The following is a 17,687-nucleotide window of genomic DNA, read 5'->3' as shown; positions in this document are numbered from 1 at the left end:
TTTTGGTAGGTGGCTGAGGGGTAGAATATGGTGGTTGTTTCTCTTTTAGGGTATCAGCCACCCCAGGGTGAGGCTGGGTGACATTTTGGTGAGCTGAAACCTCCAAAGGCGGGGATCACCGAGAGTCCCCGGGTGTCCTGCTGCAGGGCAGCACCACCCGCCTGCTCAGTTTTTCCTAATGCTCCGTTCAAAGCTCCCTGGAGGGTGTTGGTGGCTGCTGCCTCTGTCCCACCAGCCGCCACTGCAGAAGGGTTTGCCTCCCCCATCATCTCCCCAAGCAGGAGTCACTGCTTTTCCAGTGCCCTGTGTCCCCTTCAGCAGACTGAAGAGGCCCAATTGACTGAGCTGCTCCACAAAGCTCAAGTGCCCCTGACCCCACCATGACAGATGTTCCTCTGGACCTTCACCCGTGTCGTGGTTTAACCCGAGCTGGCAACACAACCGCGGCAGCTGATCACTCACCCCCAACCCCTTCCCCTCCCAATAGGGGAGAGAATCGAAAGTGAAGGGAGAAATTTGGACTGAGAGAAACGCAGTTTAATAAAATGACAAAATGCTAAGAGACTTCTAGTAAATATAGATAAACCCATCATAACTCCCACGCCCTTCTCCTCAGGACTGCTCAGCCGGTCACATCCCAGCCTGTCCCGGGACACCAGGTTTGCTCCGCCCCCAGCGCACACGTTGCACCCTGGCCTTGTAAGACTTGCAGAGGCTTTTGTCGGCCAAATCCACCACGGTGTCCAGGTTCCCCTGCACTGAAACCACAGTGTGTGACCATTTAATGATTCTGGGGCGTGGCCGGAGCGCGATGGCGTCACAAACAAGCCCCGCCCCCGGCAGGCTCCGCCCCTGGCGTTGCCGGGACGCGCAGGCGCAGCTCAGTCCTGTTCTGGACGCGGAGCGGAGCGGACGGCGAAGGCGAGGGGAGGAGTCAGTGGGCCGAGCCGAGCGCGAGCGACCGCAGCGAAGGGCGGGACTTGAGGAGGAGGCGCGGGAAGCGTGTGTGGTGGTGGAGAGGGAGAGGCCGAGAGACCGGCGCGACCTCGAGGCGGTGGCACGTGCGGCGACACGCCATGGCGGGCACGGCGAAGCCGAGGGAGCTGCTGAAAGCGCGGCAGGACGCGGGCAAGGACGGGGCGCTGGGCCGGCTGCTGAGCACCTCGGCCACGAAGGTGCTGCTGCACAAGATCGAGTTCCAGCCCGCCAGCCACGGCTTCTCCGGCCAGCCGGAGCTGCTGCGGGCCAAGTACCTGCTGCTCAACCCCCGCACCGAGCCCGCCGAGCACCCCCGCGGCGCTGAGGAGGGACAGCCGGGCAAGCAGGGTGGGTGCAGAGGGCTGGGGGGCTCTCCCTGCGCTGCGCAGCCCGCGGCTCACCCGCCTCTCTCTCCCCGCAGGCAGCGACCGGACCCCGGGGCGCCTCGGGGACGGCGTCCCTGCGCCCCAGAAGGGGCTGTTCCCTGCAGGGCACCTCGCCATGCAGTGGCAGTGTGTCCAGCGCATCGGCGCCGGGCTGCTCAACCTGGGAAACACCTGTTTCCTCAACGCCACCCTGCAGTGCCTCACGTACACACCACCGCTCGCCAACTACCTGCTGTCCAGGGAGCACAGCCGCACCTGTGAGTGGGGAGGGGAGCGCCCGCCTGTCCCGGGGCTGCGCTCAGCACCCTGCGCACGGCTCTGCCGGGGCTGTGCGGCTGCCGGGATGTGCCTTCTCTGCTCCCTCCTGCCCGTTTCTCCGTGGAGAGGACATTCCTGCATACGGGAGCATCCACTTTTCCTGGCCGTAGCAGTGTTCCCGAGCTCTGCATCCTGCGTCTGAGAGGCTCTGTCTGTGCTGGACGCAGCCAGGACTAAGATGAGTTTGTCCTCAACGTTCTGTCTTCTCCTCTCCCACTCCAGGTCACCAAAGCGGCTTCTGCATGATGTGCGTCATGCAGAACCACGTCACGCAGGCGTTCGCGAACAGCGGCAGCGTGATAAAGCCAGTGTCCCTTGTCCGAGACCTCAAGAGTAAGGATGGCTGCCCTCGCGTCCCCTCCTGTAGCCGTGCAGGAGGGCAGAGACTATTGCAGGAGCAGAACCTTTGAGATCAGGGCAGGTCTTGGCAGAGGTTCTTCCGAGACGACTCACTGAGCCTGCCAGGGCCTTCACGGGCCTTGTGGGGCTTCCCCCACGGCCCACATGAGTCTGACGTCTGGTTTGGGCCGAGGGAGCTCAAACCCCGCAGTCGCTGTCCCGAGGGAGGGCGGGAGGACCTGCCTCTGTTGCAGCGCGTGCTGCGGCTGATCCCTCCCTCTCCTGCAGAGATCGCCCCGCACATCCGCTTGGGCAGGCAAGAGGACGCACACGAGTTCCTCCGTTTCACCATCGATGCCATGCAGAAGGCCTGCCTGCCCGACTGCACCGAGTATGTGGGGCCTCTGGTGGTGACAACTGCCCTTGTCTGCTGGTCCCCTGTGCCCGTGGGAGGGGACTGTGGGGTGAACGTGTCCCCCGGGCTGGGCTCATGGAGGGAGGTGCTGACTCCAGGGTCTGGGGTGGATGGCCCAGCTCTCTGCCCCTCTGTGACACAGCCCTGGGCTGCTGTCTGCCTTCTCCTGACACCTCCACCCCAGCACAGCTGCGGTTCTGTCCCCAAATCCTGTGACTGGGCTGGGTTTGGATCCTGAGGACACAGCGCTGGCCCGTGGGGGTGGCTCTTGGGGCGGGCGCTGTGTGATCCGAGCTGCCGTCTCTAGGTTGGATCGCCAGACCCAAGCCACCACCCTGATCCACCAGATCTTTGGCGGTTCCCTGCGGTCCCGTGGTGAGTGCTGGCTGCCAGGGCCTGGGCCTGTGACTCTCAGGGCTGCTGTTTCCCCGAGAGCCTTGCAGTAACTTGGGAAAGTCACTAAGCATGTGCAAATTATGCAGAGCTGCAGCTGGTCAGTCTTTTGGTATCTGTGGGTCACGAAGCTGCTGGCTGTGGGTCCCCAGCTCATTGCCACCAGCAAAGGAACCCACGTTGCCAGCTGTCCCGCAACACTTGTTGTCCCAGCACGTACAGACTGCGAATGCTGGTGCTGCCGTCCCAGAGCCCAAACGCGGAAAAGGGCAACACGGCAGCCGCCTGCGCTGTGCTGGGGGTGGTGGTGCCGTGTTGTGCCAGGGGGTGCTCACTGCTCGTTCTCTTGCAGTGAAGTGCTCGATGTGCAAAGCAGTCTCGGACACCTTTGACCCCTGTCTGGACCTGCCAGTGGAGATCACGGTACCGGGGCAGGGTCAGGTGGGGAGGAGCTCTGCTCTGCAGGGGATGTTCCTGCAGCTGCACCGCTACTGCTCGAGGCTGTTTAACCTGCCAGTGTCAGGCACGGTGCAGGCAAGAGGGAATCAGCTTCTGTTGTTGCGCTGCCTCCTCTGCCTGGCCCTGACCTCTCCTCTGTCCTGGCAGCAAGCCGCAAACGTAGAGCAGGCACTGGAGCTGTTTGTGAAGCCAGACCTGCTGGGCGGAGAGAACGCCTACCTGTGTGACAAGTGAGTGTGCGGGGCTGGGGCGGGAAGGGGCCGCGGGTGTGCTGGTGGGAAGCAGGAGGGCAGCTGCAGTACAGGAGGGCTTCTCTACCTGCTCCACCGCTAAACCGTGACGTGCGTGGCTGTGAAGCCTGCGATGAAGCCTGTCACTCCTCATCTCCCTCGTCTTGAGACGGGGACCTGAGCCAGCAGACCTGGCCGTGAGCAGGTGCCCTGGAGCAGAACCCGCTCTCAGCAGGGTCATTTCCGTGGGGTTTGTGGCTTGGCCAGGGCTGGCAAGCACCTGGGTGGTGGAACAGCATGAACAGCTCAAGCTCTCCCTGTGCAGATGCAAGAAGAAAGTGTCGGCAACCAAACGCTTCACCATCCACCGAGCGCCCAGGGTTCTCACGCTTGCTTTGAAGCGTTTTGCCGACTTCACCGGAGGCAAGATCACAAAGGTGAGTGCTCAGCAATCCAGAGCGGGGCTGTGTCCTGTCCCGAGGCCCTGCTGCCCCGAGCAGGGTGGGAGGTGGTTCTGTGCGCGGTGCGAGCTCTACCGCAGTCCTGCAGCCCTTCCCCAGCTGTGCTGTGCTGTGGTGGGAGTTTGGCTCATCCCGGCATCTTCCTCACCGTGGGCTCTGCCTGGGGAGAGTGGGTTCCCCCTCCCTCGCGAGACGGGACTCGTAGGACAGCTGAGCTGCTCTTGCCATCTGCTGTGCAGGCTTCTGAGACATCCTCTCTCTGCAGGACGTGGGCTACCCTGAGCTCCTGAACATCCGCCCGTACATGTCCCAGACCAGCGGGGATCCGGTCATGTACGGGCTCTACGCGGTGCTGGTGCACTCGGGGTACAGCAGCCACGCAGGACACTACTACTGCTACGTGAAGGTGAGCCCAGGGCGCTCTCTTGGCACCTCTCTGTGCTGGGGGTCGGCAGGAGGGTGCTCAGCAGAGGTGCGTGGTGTGGAGCACTGGGGGGTACGGGCTGTGCTCCATCACAGGAAGCGTGGAGTTCTGCTCTTGCAGAGACCCCTCACCTGCCCGGGGTCACCTGCGGGTTTTGGGGAGCGGAGCTCTGCTGACGGGCGCTGTTCCTGCTGCTCCTCAGGCCAGGAGCGTCCCTGGACACAGCCCAACCCCGTTCTCTCTCCCTCCGCAGGCCAGCGACAGGCAGTGGTACCAAATGAATGACAACGTGGTCCGCCCCAGTAACATCAAGGTGGTCCTTAACCAGCAGGCGTATGTGCTGTTCTACCTCAGGTGAGCGTGCCCTGTGTCCCCGGCCCCTCTGTCCCTGCTCAGAGTGTGGGACAGGGCTGGGGGCACATGCCTGGATGTGGGAAGGAGCTTGGCCCAAGTAGCCCCAGTGCCCACGTGCGTGTGCTGGCTCAGGGGAGGGCGGCAGCCGTTTGTTGTGGTTTTGCGGCAGCTCAAGAGCTCCTCACCTCCTCGGAGCTTCTGGCTCCTGGTTCTCGTGCGCAGCTATGACGAGAGTGTTGCAGTCACTCAGACACTGGCAGTTAACACGTGCCCTGCTCTGCCTTCCCCAGGATCCCCAGCCCCGGGAAGAGCTCAGAGGGTCCCGTTTCCAAAGCTGCCTCCAGCCTGCCTGGCCGTGTCAAGCTGCCTTCTGGGTCACCGTCACCCAAGCTGGCCCTGAAAGCCAAACGCGCGGCTGCAGCATTTCCCGGTGACACAGCCCAGAGGCCCAAGAAGCCGCGCTCCTCGCAGCCGCCACCCGCGCCCAGAGCGGCTCCAGGACTTTGTGGCCCCAGTCACACCAGTGGGGCCAAAGCGCAGGTTCCCCGGAAGCGCTGCTGGGAGCCCGGGCCCCTGCCCGCCTCCCCTGGGCTGCCGGAGCCCATCCCTGGCCAGGAGCCGTGGAGCAGCGGGGAGAACACCGGGACACCGGCAAGGGACCCTCGCAGCAGGGCTTCTGCCAGCCTGGTGCTGGCAAAGCTGAAAGCCTTCTTGTCGGCCAGGGCTGCTCCGCAGCCCAGCAGCACCATGTCACCACCACCGGCCAAGAAGCTGGCGCTTTCCGACACATAGGTGAGTCTGAGCTTCTGCCCAGAGACTTTAGTAGGTGCCTCGTGCCTCCGGAGCCGGGGCTTGTGTTGGGGAGTGCAGGAATGATGCTGGTACCTTGCTAAGCAGGAGGCGGGCGGGGAGAGCCCCTAAACCCCAGGGCTCTGCCCTCCCTCTGGGTTGGGGTGCGGAGCCAGGCCCCCGCTCTTGTTCCCATCCCTGCAGAGGCTGGAGAATTGGCTGCTGCCTCCTTGCTCAGGACGGCGGGGTGGCTGCGCCAGTCCCTGGAGCAGGGCGGCCTTGCCAGCCTTGTCAGGGCAGCGTGTCCCCGGGGGCGATGGGAGCTGGAGACACCACAGCTGGAGGCTGCAGAGTCGCCTCCTCCCCAGGCAGCGGCTGCACCGGCTCTCTGGGCGCCGCTGTGCAGCCGGGGCTGGGGACGGATCTGGGGGTTCTGTTCTTAAAGTTTCCTTCCTTTTTTCCTTTCTGCTTCTAAGGGAAAACCCTTCTGATTCTTCTACTCCCCCACTTCCCTCTCCCTGTCTGTGTCTTTTCCCCTCCCCTTTCTCTGGGCTCCCCTTTTTGTTTTCTCCTCTTGGCTCACAGCAACCTCTTTTATTTAGACCACCAAGTTGTTCTTTATGTCAATAACTGCAGGGCGGCCCCCCAGGGAAGGAGAGCAGAGGGGACCACCGTGCACGTCCTCACCTGCTGCTGCCGGTTCCTGTGCCCGCCCCAGCCCCGCGCTGGGTCCCTGTGGGGCCGGGGCGCTGCCACCGGGACACCGGGCAAGAAACTGGAGCGTTCCCTCGGGAACCGGCTGGGCTGGCGGGACAGCGGGAGCGGCCAGAGGAGCCACAGGGAGGATCCGAGGCTGGAACAGCTCTGCTGGGAGGAACGGCTGAGAGAGAGTCCTCAGCACTCGGACAACTCCTGGGAGAGCTTTCCGTCAGATACTTCTTGGTGAAGATTTCAAACATGATTTCATAAAAGAGGGGTTTTTCTTTCCGAGTTGTTTTCTATCATTTTTCATCGTATACAAGAAGTGATAGCAGCATTCTACAATGGGTATTGATCCAGGGGGTCTCCTGGAGACATCTGGATGGGCAGGAGAGCAGCCCTGTGAGGCTGGACATTGTATGGATGAATTTGCCCCTCACCCCTCCACAATCCCACCTGTTCCCTCACCGGCCACCTGGGACTTGGCCTCACCAAGCTGGAGCACAAGTCTGATGAGGATCGGCTGAGGGACCTGGGGGTTCATCTGGAGAACAGGAGCTGAGGGGAGACCGTCTGATCTCTGAACTGCCTGAAAGGAGCTTGGAGCCAGGGGGGTCGGGCTCTGCTCCCCAGGAACAAGCGCCAGGAGCAGAGGAAACAGCCTCAAGTTGCGCCAGGGGTGGTTGAGGTTGAATCTGGGGAACAATTTCTTCCGCAAAGGGCTGTGGGGCATTGGAACAGACTGCCCAGGGCAGTGCTGGAGTCACCAGCCCTGGAGGGTTGGACAGACCTGAGATGAGGGTCTCAGGACACGGGTCAGTGCCGGGGGTGGGGAACGGTTGGACTCCATGATCTTAGAGGTGTTTTTCAACCAAAATGATTCTATCGCACAGTCTATCTTTGCATTGTAATAGTGCCTCAAGGTCACAGCCAGGGTTTCTATTGTCTTGTCCTGGTATTTTTGCAAACGGGTAGAAGTCTGTCTCAAAGGATGTAATGAAAACAAAACAAAAGAGCGTGGGTAGAGCGAACAATGGGAAGGAGGGAGGGCCAAGTATTAAGGTGAATCCCAGTGAGAGCATGGATTTATAGATCACAAGTGATACGCATCACTTGTAGGCTGTAAATCATTGACACTCTTTTTGTTAGTAATGGAAATGTTTCCTGTGTCCCACAGGATCCTTGTGTCACTGTTGTGAACTGCAGATGCATTTTTGGCATCAAAACGAAGGTGCACCTCATCGGGCGCCAGCAGGCAGACGTGTGCCAGGAGAAGCTCCGGGTCATCTACGAGGAACAGTGAGGACAGTGGGGTGTCTGTGGAGGCTGGCAGGAAGGAGCAAACACCCCAACTCCTGTCCCAGGCCGGGAGGGCTCTGCTCCCTGCGCAGGTGAGGGTCAGTGTGGGCAGAGCAGACAGAGACTTCAGGGGCACGTTGGACACTGGTGGCCAGCACCCTTGGGCTGATCCCGACACCCCTGCCTCCCTCCTGGCCCTGGGAAGAGCTGGGAGGGTAGGGGTGACCCTGACCGGAGGAGCTGCAGAGGTCCCCACAGAACAAATAAACCTGACAACAACAAAACAAAACAAGCAAAGGTGAATAACCATGAAAGAAAGAGGAAGACTGCCCCGTCCATGGAGCTCTGCAGAAGGAGCGTGGAGCCGTACATCATGAGGCGATATAGTTGGCATCAGCACGTAGAGAAGACTTTTGTAGGGAAGACTTTGAAGGGAGCGGCCTGACTCCATGCAGCTGAAAACCTGAGAGCTGGCAGTGTGCTGAAGGGATGGGGAGAAGTGTCCTGGGCTGAACAGAAACCTGTGGATGACACAAGGTTGGAGAGATGTGCTTTGCAGAGACTGGCAGGAGTCCTTCCCAGGGATGAGCGGGATGAGCTTTGGACACAAGGAAAAATAAAGCGGCTCTCAAGCGTGGTTTGGAATTAGTGCCACTGTCACTAATAGCAGAAAGAGGACCGTGCCGTAAGGGAACTCCTTGTTCTTCAGGAAAAAAACTGAAACTTTTTCACGTCCTTACTTGTCAAAGCAGGTGTAATTCTTGAGTAGTTAGCCTGTGGCATCACAGAATCCCAGAATGTCAGGGGTTGGAAGGGACCTGGAAAGCTCATCCAGTGCAATCCCCCCATGGAGCAGGAACACCCAGATGAGGTTACACAGGAAGGTGTCCAGGCGGGTTGGAATGTCTGCAGAGAAGGAGACTCCACAACCTCCCTGGGCAGCCTGGGCCAGTGTTCTGTCACCCTTCCCATGAAGAACTTTCTTCTCAAATGTAAGTGGAATCTCTTGTGTTCCAGTTTGAACGCATTTCCCCTTGTCCTACTGTTGGTTGTCACCGAGAAGAGCCTGGCTCCATCTCCTGACACTCACCCTTTATATATTTGTAAACATTAATAAGGTCACCGCTCAGTCTCCTCTTGTCCAGCTCCAGAGCCCCAGCTCCCTCAGCCTTTCCTCACACGGGAGATGCTCCACTCCCTTCAGCATCTTGGTGGCTGCGCTGGACTCTCTCCAGCAGTTCCCTGTCCTGCTGGAACTGAGGGGCCACAACTGGACACAGTATTCCAGATGTGGTCTCCCCAAGGCAGAGTAGAGGGGCAGGAGAACCTCTCTGACCTACTGACCACCCCCTTCTCATCCACCCCAGGTACCTTCCTGTCCACAAGGGCCCAGTGCTGGCTCGTGCTCATCCTGCTATCCCCAGGACCCCCAGGTCCCTTTCCTCTATGCTGCTCTCTAATAGGTCATTCCCCAACTGTGGCAGAAAGCAACCCCCCCTATCTCCCTCTCCCTCCTTCATCATGGAAGGAGTAGACACATCTCCCTCTCTCTTTGCTACAGTTTCTTTCGTTTGGCCCCAGAGCCCCCTGGCCAGGGCTGTTAGGAGAAGGGAGTGACGAGGTGCCAGGGAGCCGCTGGACGACCGTGGCCAGTGTGGGGGATGTTTGGAGGCTTCAGGAGCACCCCCACAGGCACTGTGGGGGTGCAGAGAAGCTTCTGGAATGCCCACAGTCAGATCTGATCACCCAATAAAAAAACGGGACTCTCGTCGAGAGTCCGCCCATTGTTGCGGGTCTCTTGGAGCACGAGCTGAGCCACTGACACCAGGAGCCACGGCGCCCCCTGCCCGGGACAAAGACTCCGCTTGCCTTGCCGCCACGGGTGTGAGTAAAATTAACCCTCGCAGGATTGTGAGTGCATCTACTTTCCGTGCACATTTTGCACATGTGTTTATACTTTCCGTGCACATTTGCATGTGTCCTCCCGTGCTTCCACATAAGCACGTGTAATATTCCGTGCACATTTGCACGTGTATTTAAAAATAATCCCACGCCGTGTTCAGGCAAGTGTGGACTCTTCCCGGACTCAGGGGTGGCTCCGGCATTGTTTTGGGTGAAGCCACGTGCATGCACTCTGTGGACCTCCTGTTGTATTAGTTGCTGGCCCTTAATAATTTACTCAACTGATATCTGAACCTGTATTCAAGTCACTTTGGAGGGCTAAAACCCTACTTCTCACTTCTTCACCCTCTTGTCCCTCAAACTAACCCCGGGGTGCCTCCGTGACACCAACTTATACTGGAACCTGGGGTTGTTCCTGCCCAGATTCAAGACTCTGCACTTGCCCTTGTTATATTTCATTTAATTTTTCCCCGCCCAACTCTCCAGCCTGTCCAGGTCTCTGGATGGCAGCACAGCCTCTGGCGTGTCAGCCACTCCTCCCAGCTGGGTGTCATCAGCAAACTTGCTGAAATTCGCTCTATTCCCTCGTCTAAATCGTTAATTAATGTATTGAATAATACAGGCCCCAGTACTGACCCCTGAGGCACTGCACTACATACAGTCCTCCAACTGGACTCCGCCCCATTGACCACGAGTTCGCAGTCACCTCACTACCCGCTCATCCAGACCGCACTCCCTCAGTTTAGCTGTGAGGATGCTGTGGGAGACTGTATCAAATGCCTTACTCAAGTCAAGGTAGATCACGTCCACCGCTCTGCCATCATCCATCCATCTTGTTATGTCCTCAAAAAAGTCAATGAGGTTGGTCAAGCACGAGTTCCCCTTGGTGAGGCCATGTTGACTGCCCCTAATGACCTTCTTATCCTTGATATGCCTTGAGATGGCACCAAGCATAAGTCATTCCAGCCGTTTCCCAGGGATGGAGGTGAGCCTGACTGGTCTATAGTTACCCAGGTCCTCCTTCTTGTCCTTTTTGAAGACTACAGTGACATTTGCTTTCCTCCAGTCCTCAGGCACCTCTCCCGTTTCCCAAGACTTGGCAAAGATGATGAAGAGTGGTCCAGCAATGACCTCAGCCAGCTCCCTCAGCATCCGTGTGTGGAGGGGTTTCTGTTAGACGGAGATTTATTGTTGAATTAGTCAGGCCCAAAGGAATCTCAAGGCCACTCCGAAAAGCTGAAAACAGGACCTGCTCTGGGAGAGAGGCATTTCTACCATAACAAGGCCTCAACGTGACGTAAATCAACGGACCTGTCATCAGTGGGACTCCAGCGTGTGGACAGCTCGGGAACATAGATGATATCCAATGAGTGAATACATGCTTGGAGCGTGGACGTGCGATCGGAGAATAGTTGCATATATAAGGAAGCTTGTTTCTGTAGTAAATGGCTTTGCGTGATTCACATTAAATTGGAATGCTGAGTCCTTTATCGTTCCAACAGCATGGAAGGGGTTTTGGGAAAGGGACCGATGGGGCAGTCTCTGGTAGGGTATCAGCCACCCCAGGGTGAGGCTGGGTGACATTCTGGTGAGCTGAAAACCTCCAAAGGCGGGGATCACCGAGAGTCCCCGGGTGTCCTGCTGCAGGGCAGCACCACCCGCCTGCTCAGTTTTTCCTAATGCTCCGTTCAAAGCTCCCTGGAGGGTGTTGGTGGCTGCTGCCTCTGTCCCACCAGCCGCCACTGCAGAAGGGTTTGCCTCCCCCATCATCTCCCCAAGCAGGAGTCGCTGCTTTTCCAGTGCCCTGTGTCCCCTTCAGCAGACTGAAGAGGCCCAATTGACTGAGCTGCTCCACAAAGCTCAAGTGCCCCTGACCCCACCATGACAGATGTTCCTCTGGACCTTCACCCGTGTCGTGGTTTAACCCGAGCTGGCAACACAACCGCGGCAGCTGATCACTCACCCCCAACCCCTTCCCCTCCCAATAGGGGAGGGAATCGAAAGTGAAGGGAGAAATTTGGACTGAGAGAAACACAGTTTAGTAAAATAAAAAAATGCTAAGAGACTTCCAGTAAATATACATAAGCCCATCATAACTCCCACGCCCTTCTCCTCAGGACTGCTCAGCCGGTCACATCCCAGCCTGTCCCGGGACGTTGTCCCTGGCGTTGCCGGGACGCGCAGGCGCAGCTCAGTCCTGTTCTGGATGCGGAGCGGAGCGGACGGCGAAGGCGAGGGGAGGAGTCAGTGGGCCAAGCCGAGCGCGAGCGACCGCAGCGAAGGGCGGGACTTGAGGAGGAGACGCGGGAAGCGTGTGTGGTGTTGGAGAGGGAGAGGCTGAGAGACCGGCGCGACCTCGAGGCGGTGGCACGTGCGGCGACACGCCATGGCGGGCACGGCGAAGCCGAGGGAGCTGCTGAAAGCGCGGCGGGACGCGGGCGAGGCCGGGGCGCTGGGCCGGCTGCTGAGCACCTCGGCCACGAAGGTGCTGCTGCACAAGATCGAGTTCCAGCCCGCCAGCCACGGCTTCTCCGGCCAGCCGGAGCTGCTGCGGGCCAAGTACCTGCTGCTCAACCCCCGCACCGAGCCCGCCGAGCACCCCCGCGGCGCTGAGGAGGGACAGCCGGGCAAGCAGGGTGGGTGCAGAGGGCCGGGGGGCTCTCCCTGCGCTGCGCAGCCCGCGGCTCACCCGCCTCTCTCTCCCCGCAGGCAGCGACCGGACCCCGGGGCGCCTCGGGGACGGCGTCCCTGCGCCCCAGAAGGGGCTGTTCCCTGCAGGGCGCCTCGCCATGCAGTGGCAGCGTGTCCAGCGCATCGGCGCCGGGCTGCTCAACCTGGGAAACACCTGTTTCCTCAACGCCACCCTGCAGTGCCTCACGTACACGCCACCGCTCGCCAACTACCTGCTGTCCAGGGAGCACAGCCGCACCTGTGAGTGGGGAGGGGAGCGCCCGCCTGTCCCGGGGCTGCGCTCAGCACCCTGCGCACGGCTCTGCCGGGGCTGTGCGGCTGCCGGGATGTGCCTTCTCTGCTCCCTCCTGCCCGTTTCTCCATGGAGAGGACATTCCTGCATACGGGAGCATCCACTTTTCCTGGCCGTAGCAGTGTTCCCGAGCTCTGCATCCTGCGTCTGAGAGGCTCTGTCTGTGCTGGACACAGCCAGGACTAAGATGGGTCCATGAGGGTCTGAGCAGGGGTCCCAAACAGCCGCAGCCTGTGGGGACCGTGTGAGCGCAGGGCACAAGGCTGCGTACAGGCTGCAGGTGGTGTTCACAGGCGGCTTTGAACGGGAATCTGGTGGGCTCTGCTCCGAGCCGTGACCGAGGGGAGCACGTGGGGCTCACAGCCCTGTCCGTAGGGCTCCGGTGGGATCGACCCCTCAGGGCTGACCCGTGGGCTCATCAGCGAGTCCCTGTGCCCTGTTTCCCCTCCACGTGGATGCTGTCTCATCTGGAGGGTTGCAGCGACTGGTGCTGTGACTGGGGCTGTTCCAGCCGGGGTGGTGTGTGCTGGTCCCTGTGACCCCGGGATGCCCCAGAGCTCTGCTGCAGCACAGAGCTCATAGGAAAACTGAGCGTGGATGAGCCGTGCTGGACCAGAGATTCCCTGTCCCCTGTACTGCCTCCATCTCTCCTGGGTTTGTCCTCAACGTCCTGTCTTCTCCTCTCCCACTCCAGGTCACCAAAGCGGCTTCTGCCTGACGTGCGTCATGCAGAACCACGTCACGCAGGCGTTCGCGAACAGCGGCAGCGTGATAAAGCCAGTGTCCTTTGTCCGGGACCTCAAGAGTAAGGATGGCTGCCCTCGCGTCCCCTCCTGTAGCCGTGCAGGAGGGCAGAGACTATTGCAGGAGCAGAACCTTTGAGATCAGGGCAGGTCTTGGCAGAGGTTCTTCCAAGACGACTCACTGAGCCTGCCAGGGCCTTCACGGGCCTTGTGGGGCTTCCCCCACGGCCCACATGAGTCTGACGTCTGGTTTGGGCCGAGGGAGCTCAAACCCCGCAGTCGCTGCCCCGAGGGAGGGCGGGAGGACCTGCCTCTGTTGCAGCGCGTGCTGCGGCTGATCCCTCCCTCTCCTGCAGAGATCGCCCCGCACATCCGCTTGGGCAGGCAAGAGGACGCACACGAGTTCCTCCGTTTCACCATCGATGCCATGCAGAAGGCCTGCCTGCCCGACTGCACCGAGTATGTGGGGCCTCTGGTGGCCGTCACTGCCCTTGTCTGCTGGTCCCCTGTGCCCGTGGGAGGGGACTGTGGGGTGAACGTGTCCCCCGGGCTGGGCTCATGGAGGGAGGTGCTGACTCCAGGGTCTGGGGTGGATGGCCCAGCTCTCTGCCCCTCTGTGACACAGCCCTGGGCTGCTGTCTGCCTTCTCCTGACACCTCCACCCCAGCACAGCTGCGGTTCTGTCCCCAAATCCTGTGACTGGGCTGGGTTTGGATCCTGAGGACACAGCGCAGGCACGTGGAGGTGGCTCTTGGGGCGGGCGCTGTGTGATCCCAGCTGCCGTCTCTAGGTTGGATCGCCAGACCCAAGCCACCACCCTGATCCACCAGATCTTTGGCGGTTCCCTGCGGTCCCGTGGTGAGTGCTGGCTGCCAGGGCCTGGGCCTGTGACTCTCAGGGCTGCTGTTTCCCCAAGAGCCTTGCAGTAACTTGGGAAAGTCACTAAGCATGTGCAAATTATGCAGAGCTGCAGCTGGTCAGTCTTTTGGTATCTGTGGGTCACGAAGCTGCTGGCTGTGGGTCCCCAGCTCATTGCCACCAGCAAAGGAACCCACGTTGCCAGCTGTCCCGCAACACTTGTTGTCCCAGCACGTACAGACTGCGAATGCTGGTGCTGCCGTCCCAGAGCCCAAACGCGGAAAAGGGCAACACGGCAGCCGCCTGCGCTGTGCTGGGGGTGGTGGTGCCGTGTTGTGCCAGGGGGTGCTCACTGCTCGTTCTCTTGCAGTGAAGTGCTCGATGTGCAAAGCAGTCTCGGACACCTTTGACCCCTGTCTGGACCTGCCGGTGGAGATCACGGTACCGGGGCAGGGTCAGGTGGGGAGGAGCTCTGCTCTGCAGGGGATGTTCCTGCAGCTGCACCGCTGCTGCTCGAGGCTGTTTAACCTGCCAGTGTCAGGCACGGTGCAGGCAAGAGGGAATCAGCTTCTGTTGTTGCGCTGCCTCCTCTGCCTGGCCCTGACCTCTCCTCTGTCCTGGCAGCAAGCCGCAAACGTAGAGCAGGCACTGGAGCTGTTTGTGAAGCCAGACCTGCTGGGCGGAGAGAACGCCTACCTGTGTGACAAGTGAGTGTGCGGGGCTGGGGCGGGAAGGGGCCGCGGGTGTGCTGGTGGGAAGCAGGAGGGCAGCTGCAGTACAGGAGGGCTTCTCTACCTGCTCCACCGCTAAACCGTGAGGTGCGTGGCTGTGAAGCCTGCAATGAAGCCTGTCACTCCTCATCTCCCCCGTCTTGAGACGGGGACCTGAGCCAGCAGACCTGGCCGTGAGCAGGTGCCCTGGAGCAGAACCCGCTCTCACCAGGGTCATTTCCATGGGGTTTGTGGCTTGGCCAGGGCTGACAAGCACCTGGGTGGTGGAACAGCGTGAACAGCTCAATCTCTCCCTGTGCAGATGCAAGAAGAAAGTGTCGGCAACCAAACGCTTCACCATCCACCGAGCGCCCAGGGTTCTCACGCTTGCTCTGAAGCGTTTTGCCGACTTCACCGGAGGCAAGATCACAAAGGTGAGTGCTCAGCAATCCAGAGCGGGGCTGTGTCCTGTCCCGAGGCCCTGCTGCCCCGAGCAGGGTGGGAGGCGGTTCTGTGCGCGGTGCGAGCTCTACCGCAGTCCTGCAGCCCTTCCCCAGCTGTGCTGTGCTGTGGTGGGAGTTTGGCTCATCCCGGCATCTTCCTCACCGTGGGCTCTGCCTGGGGAGAGTGGGTTCCCCCTCCCTCGCGAGACGGGACTCGTAGGACAGCTGAGCTGCTCTTGCCATCTGCTGTGCAGGCTTCTGAGACATCCTCTCTCTGCAGGACGTGGGCTACCCTGAGCTCCTGAACATCCGCCCGTACATGTCCCATACCAGCGGGGATCCGGTCATGTACGGGCTCTACGCGGTGCTGGTGCACTCGGGGTACAGCAGCCACGCAGGACACTACTACTGCTACGTGAAGGTGAGCCCAGGGCGCTCTCTTGGCACCTCTCTGTGCTGGGGGTCGGCAGGAGGATGCTCAGCAGAGGTGCGTGGTGTGGAGCACTGGGGGGTACGGGCTGTGCTCCGTCACAGGAAGTGTGGAGTTCTGCTCTTGCAGAGACCCCTCACCTGCCTGGGGTCACCTGGGGGTTTTGGGGAGCGGAGCTCTGCTGACGGGCGCTGTTCCTGCTGCTTCTCAGGCCAGGAGCGTCCCTGGACACAGCCCAACCCCGTTCTCTCTCCCTCCGCAGGCCAGCGACGGGCAGTGGTACCAAATGAATGACAACGTGGTCCGCCCCAGTAACATCAAGGTGGTCCTTAACCAGCAGGCGTATGTGCTGTTCTACCTCAGGTGAGCGTGCCCTGTGTCCCCGGTCCCTCTGTCCCTGCTCAGCGTGTGGGACAGGGCTGGGGGCACATGCCTGGGTGTGGGAAGGAGCTTGGCCCAAGTAGCCCCAGTGCCCACGTGTATGTGCTGGCTCGGGGAAGGGTGACAGAGAGAGCTCCAGCCCCTTGTTGTGGTTTTCCTGCAGATCAAGAGCTCCTCACCTCCTTGGAGCTTCTGGCTCCTGGTTCTCGTGCGCAGCTATGATGAGTATGTTGCAGTCACTCAGACACTGGCGGTTCACACGTGCCTTTCTCTGCCTTCCTCAGGATCCCCAGCCCCGGGAAGAGCTCAGAGGGTCCCGTTTCCAAAGCTGCCTCCAGCCTGGCTGGCCGGGTCAAGCTGCCTTCTGGGTCACCGTCACCCAAGCTGGCCCTGAAAGCCAAACGCGCGGCTGCAGCATTTCCCGGTGACACAGCCCAGAGGCCCAAGAAGCCGCGCTCCTCGCAGCCGCCACCCGCGCCCAGAGCGGCTCCAGGACTTTGCAGCCCCAGTCACACCAGTGGGGCCAAAGCGCAGGTTCCCCGGAAGCGCTGCTGGGAGCCCGGGCCCCTGCCCGCCTCCCCTGGGCTGCCGGAGCCCATCCCCAGCCAGGAGCCGTGGGGCAGCGGGGAGAACACCGGGACACCGGCAAGGGACCCTCGCAGCAGGGCTTCTGCCAGCCTGGTGCTGGCAAAGCTGAAAGCCTTCTTGTCGGCCAGGGCTGCTCCGCAGCCCAGCAGCACCATGTCACCACCACCGGCCAAGAAGCTGGCGCTTTCCGACACATAGGTGAGTCTGAGCTTCTGCCCAGAGACTTCAGTAGGTGCCTCGTGCCTCTGGAGCCGGGGCTTGTGTTGGGGAGTGCAGGAATGATGCTGGTACCTTGCTAAGCAGGAGGCGGGCGGGGAGAGCCCCTAAACCCCAGGGCTCTGCCCTCCCTCTGGGTCGGGGTGCAGGGCCAGGCCCCCGCTCTTGTTCCCATCGCAGCAGAGGCTGGAGAATTGGCTGCTGCCTCCTTGCTCAGGACAGCGGGGTGGCTGCGCCAGTCCCTGGAGCAGGGCGGCCTTGCCAGCCTTGTCAGGGCAGTGTGTCCCCGGGGGCGATGGGAGCTGGAGACACCACAGCTGGAGGCTGCAGAGTCGCCTCCTCCCCAGGCAGCGGCTGCACCGGCTCTCTGGGCGCCGCTGTGCAGCCGGGACTGGGGACGGCGCTGGGGGTTCTGTTCTTAAAGTTTCCTTCCTTTTTTCCTTTCTGCTTCTAAGGGAAAACACTTCTGATTCTTCTACTCCCCCACTTCCCTCTCCCTGTCTGTGTCTTTTCCCCTCCCCTTTCTCTGGGCTCCCCTTTTTGTTTTCTCCTCTTGGCTCATAGCAACCTCTTTTATTTAGACCACCAAGTTGTTCTTTATGTCAATAACTGCAGGGCGTCCCCCCAGGGAAGGAGAGCAGAGGAGACCACCGTGCACGTCCTCACCTGCTGCTGCCGGTTCCTGTGCCCGCCCCAGCCCCGCGCTGGGTCCCTGTGGGGCCGGGGCGCTGCCACCGGGACACCGGGCAAGAAACTGGAGCGTTCCCTCGGGAACCGGCTGGGCTGGCGGGACAGTGGGAGCGGCCAGAGGAGCCACAGGGAGGATCCGAGGCTGGAACAGCTCTGCTGGGAGGAACGGCTGAGAGACAGTCCTCAGCACTCGGACAAC

At 60.7% G+C, this 17,687-nt stretch overlaps 2 protein-coding genes across 2 annotated transcripts; both read left to right on the top strand.

The window, feature by feature from the left end:
• Positions 1–1,076: 1,076 nt before the first annotated feature.
• LOC135577565 (ubiquitin carboxyl-terminal hydrolase 36-like) lies at positions 1,077–5,549 on the top strand. Its single transcript, XM_065047701.1, has 11 exons — positions 1,077–1,326; positions 1,400–1,621; positions 1,905–2,015; positions 2,310–2,412; positions 2,744–2,811; positions 3,182–3,252; positions 3,436–3,518; positions 3,844–3,955; positions 4,245–4,385; positions 4,657–4,757; positions 5,048–5,549. The coding sequence occupies exons 1-11, from the start codon at positions 1,077–1,079 to the stop codon at positions 5,547–5,549; spliced, it is 1,764 nt and encodes a 587-aa protein (XP_064903773.1).
• A 6,283-nt stretch (positions 5,550–11,832) lies between these two features.
• Positions 11,833–16,780, top strand: LOC135577564 (ubiquitin carboxyl-terminal hydrolase 36-like). Its single transcript, XM_065047700.1, has 11 exons — positions 11,833–12,082; positions 12,156–12,377; positions 13,124–13,234; positions 13,529–13,631; positions 13,963–14,030; positions 14,401–14,471; positions 14,655–14,737; positions 15,063–15,174; positions 15,464–15,604; positions 15,876–15,976; positions 16,279–16,780. Exons 1-11 carry the CDS (start codon positions 11,833–11,835, stop codon positions 16,778–16,780), a joined length of 1,764 nt encoding a protein of 587 aa, XP_064903772.1.
• The last annotated feature ends 907 nt before the right edge of the window (positions 16,781–17,687 follow it).

Source organism: Columba livia, unplaced genomic scaffold (assembly GCF_036013475.1).
Source record: "Columba livia isolate bColLiv1 breed racing homer unplaced genomic scaffold, bColLiv1.pat.W.v2 Scaffold_102, whole genome shotgun sequence".
Lineage (NCBI taxonomy): Eukaryota > Metazoa > Chordata > Aves > Columbiformes > Columbidae > Columba > Columba livia.
The sequence above is the reverse complement of the archived record's forward strand: the minus strand, read 5'-3'. Positions and strand labels throughout refer to the sequence as shown.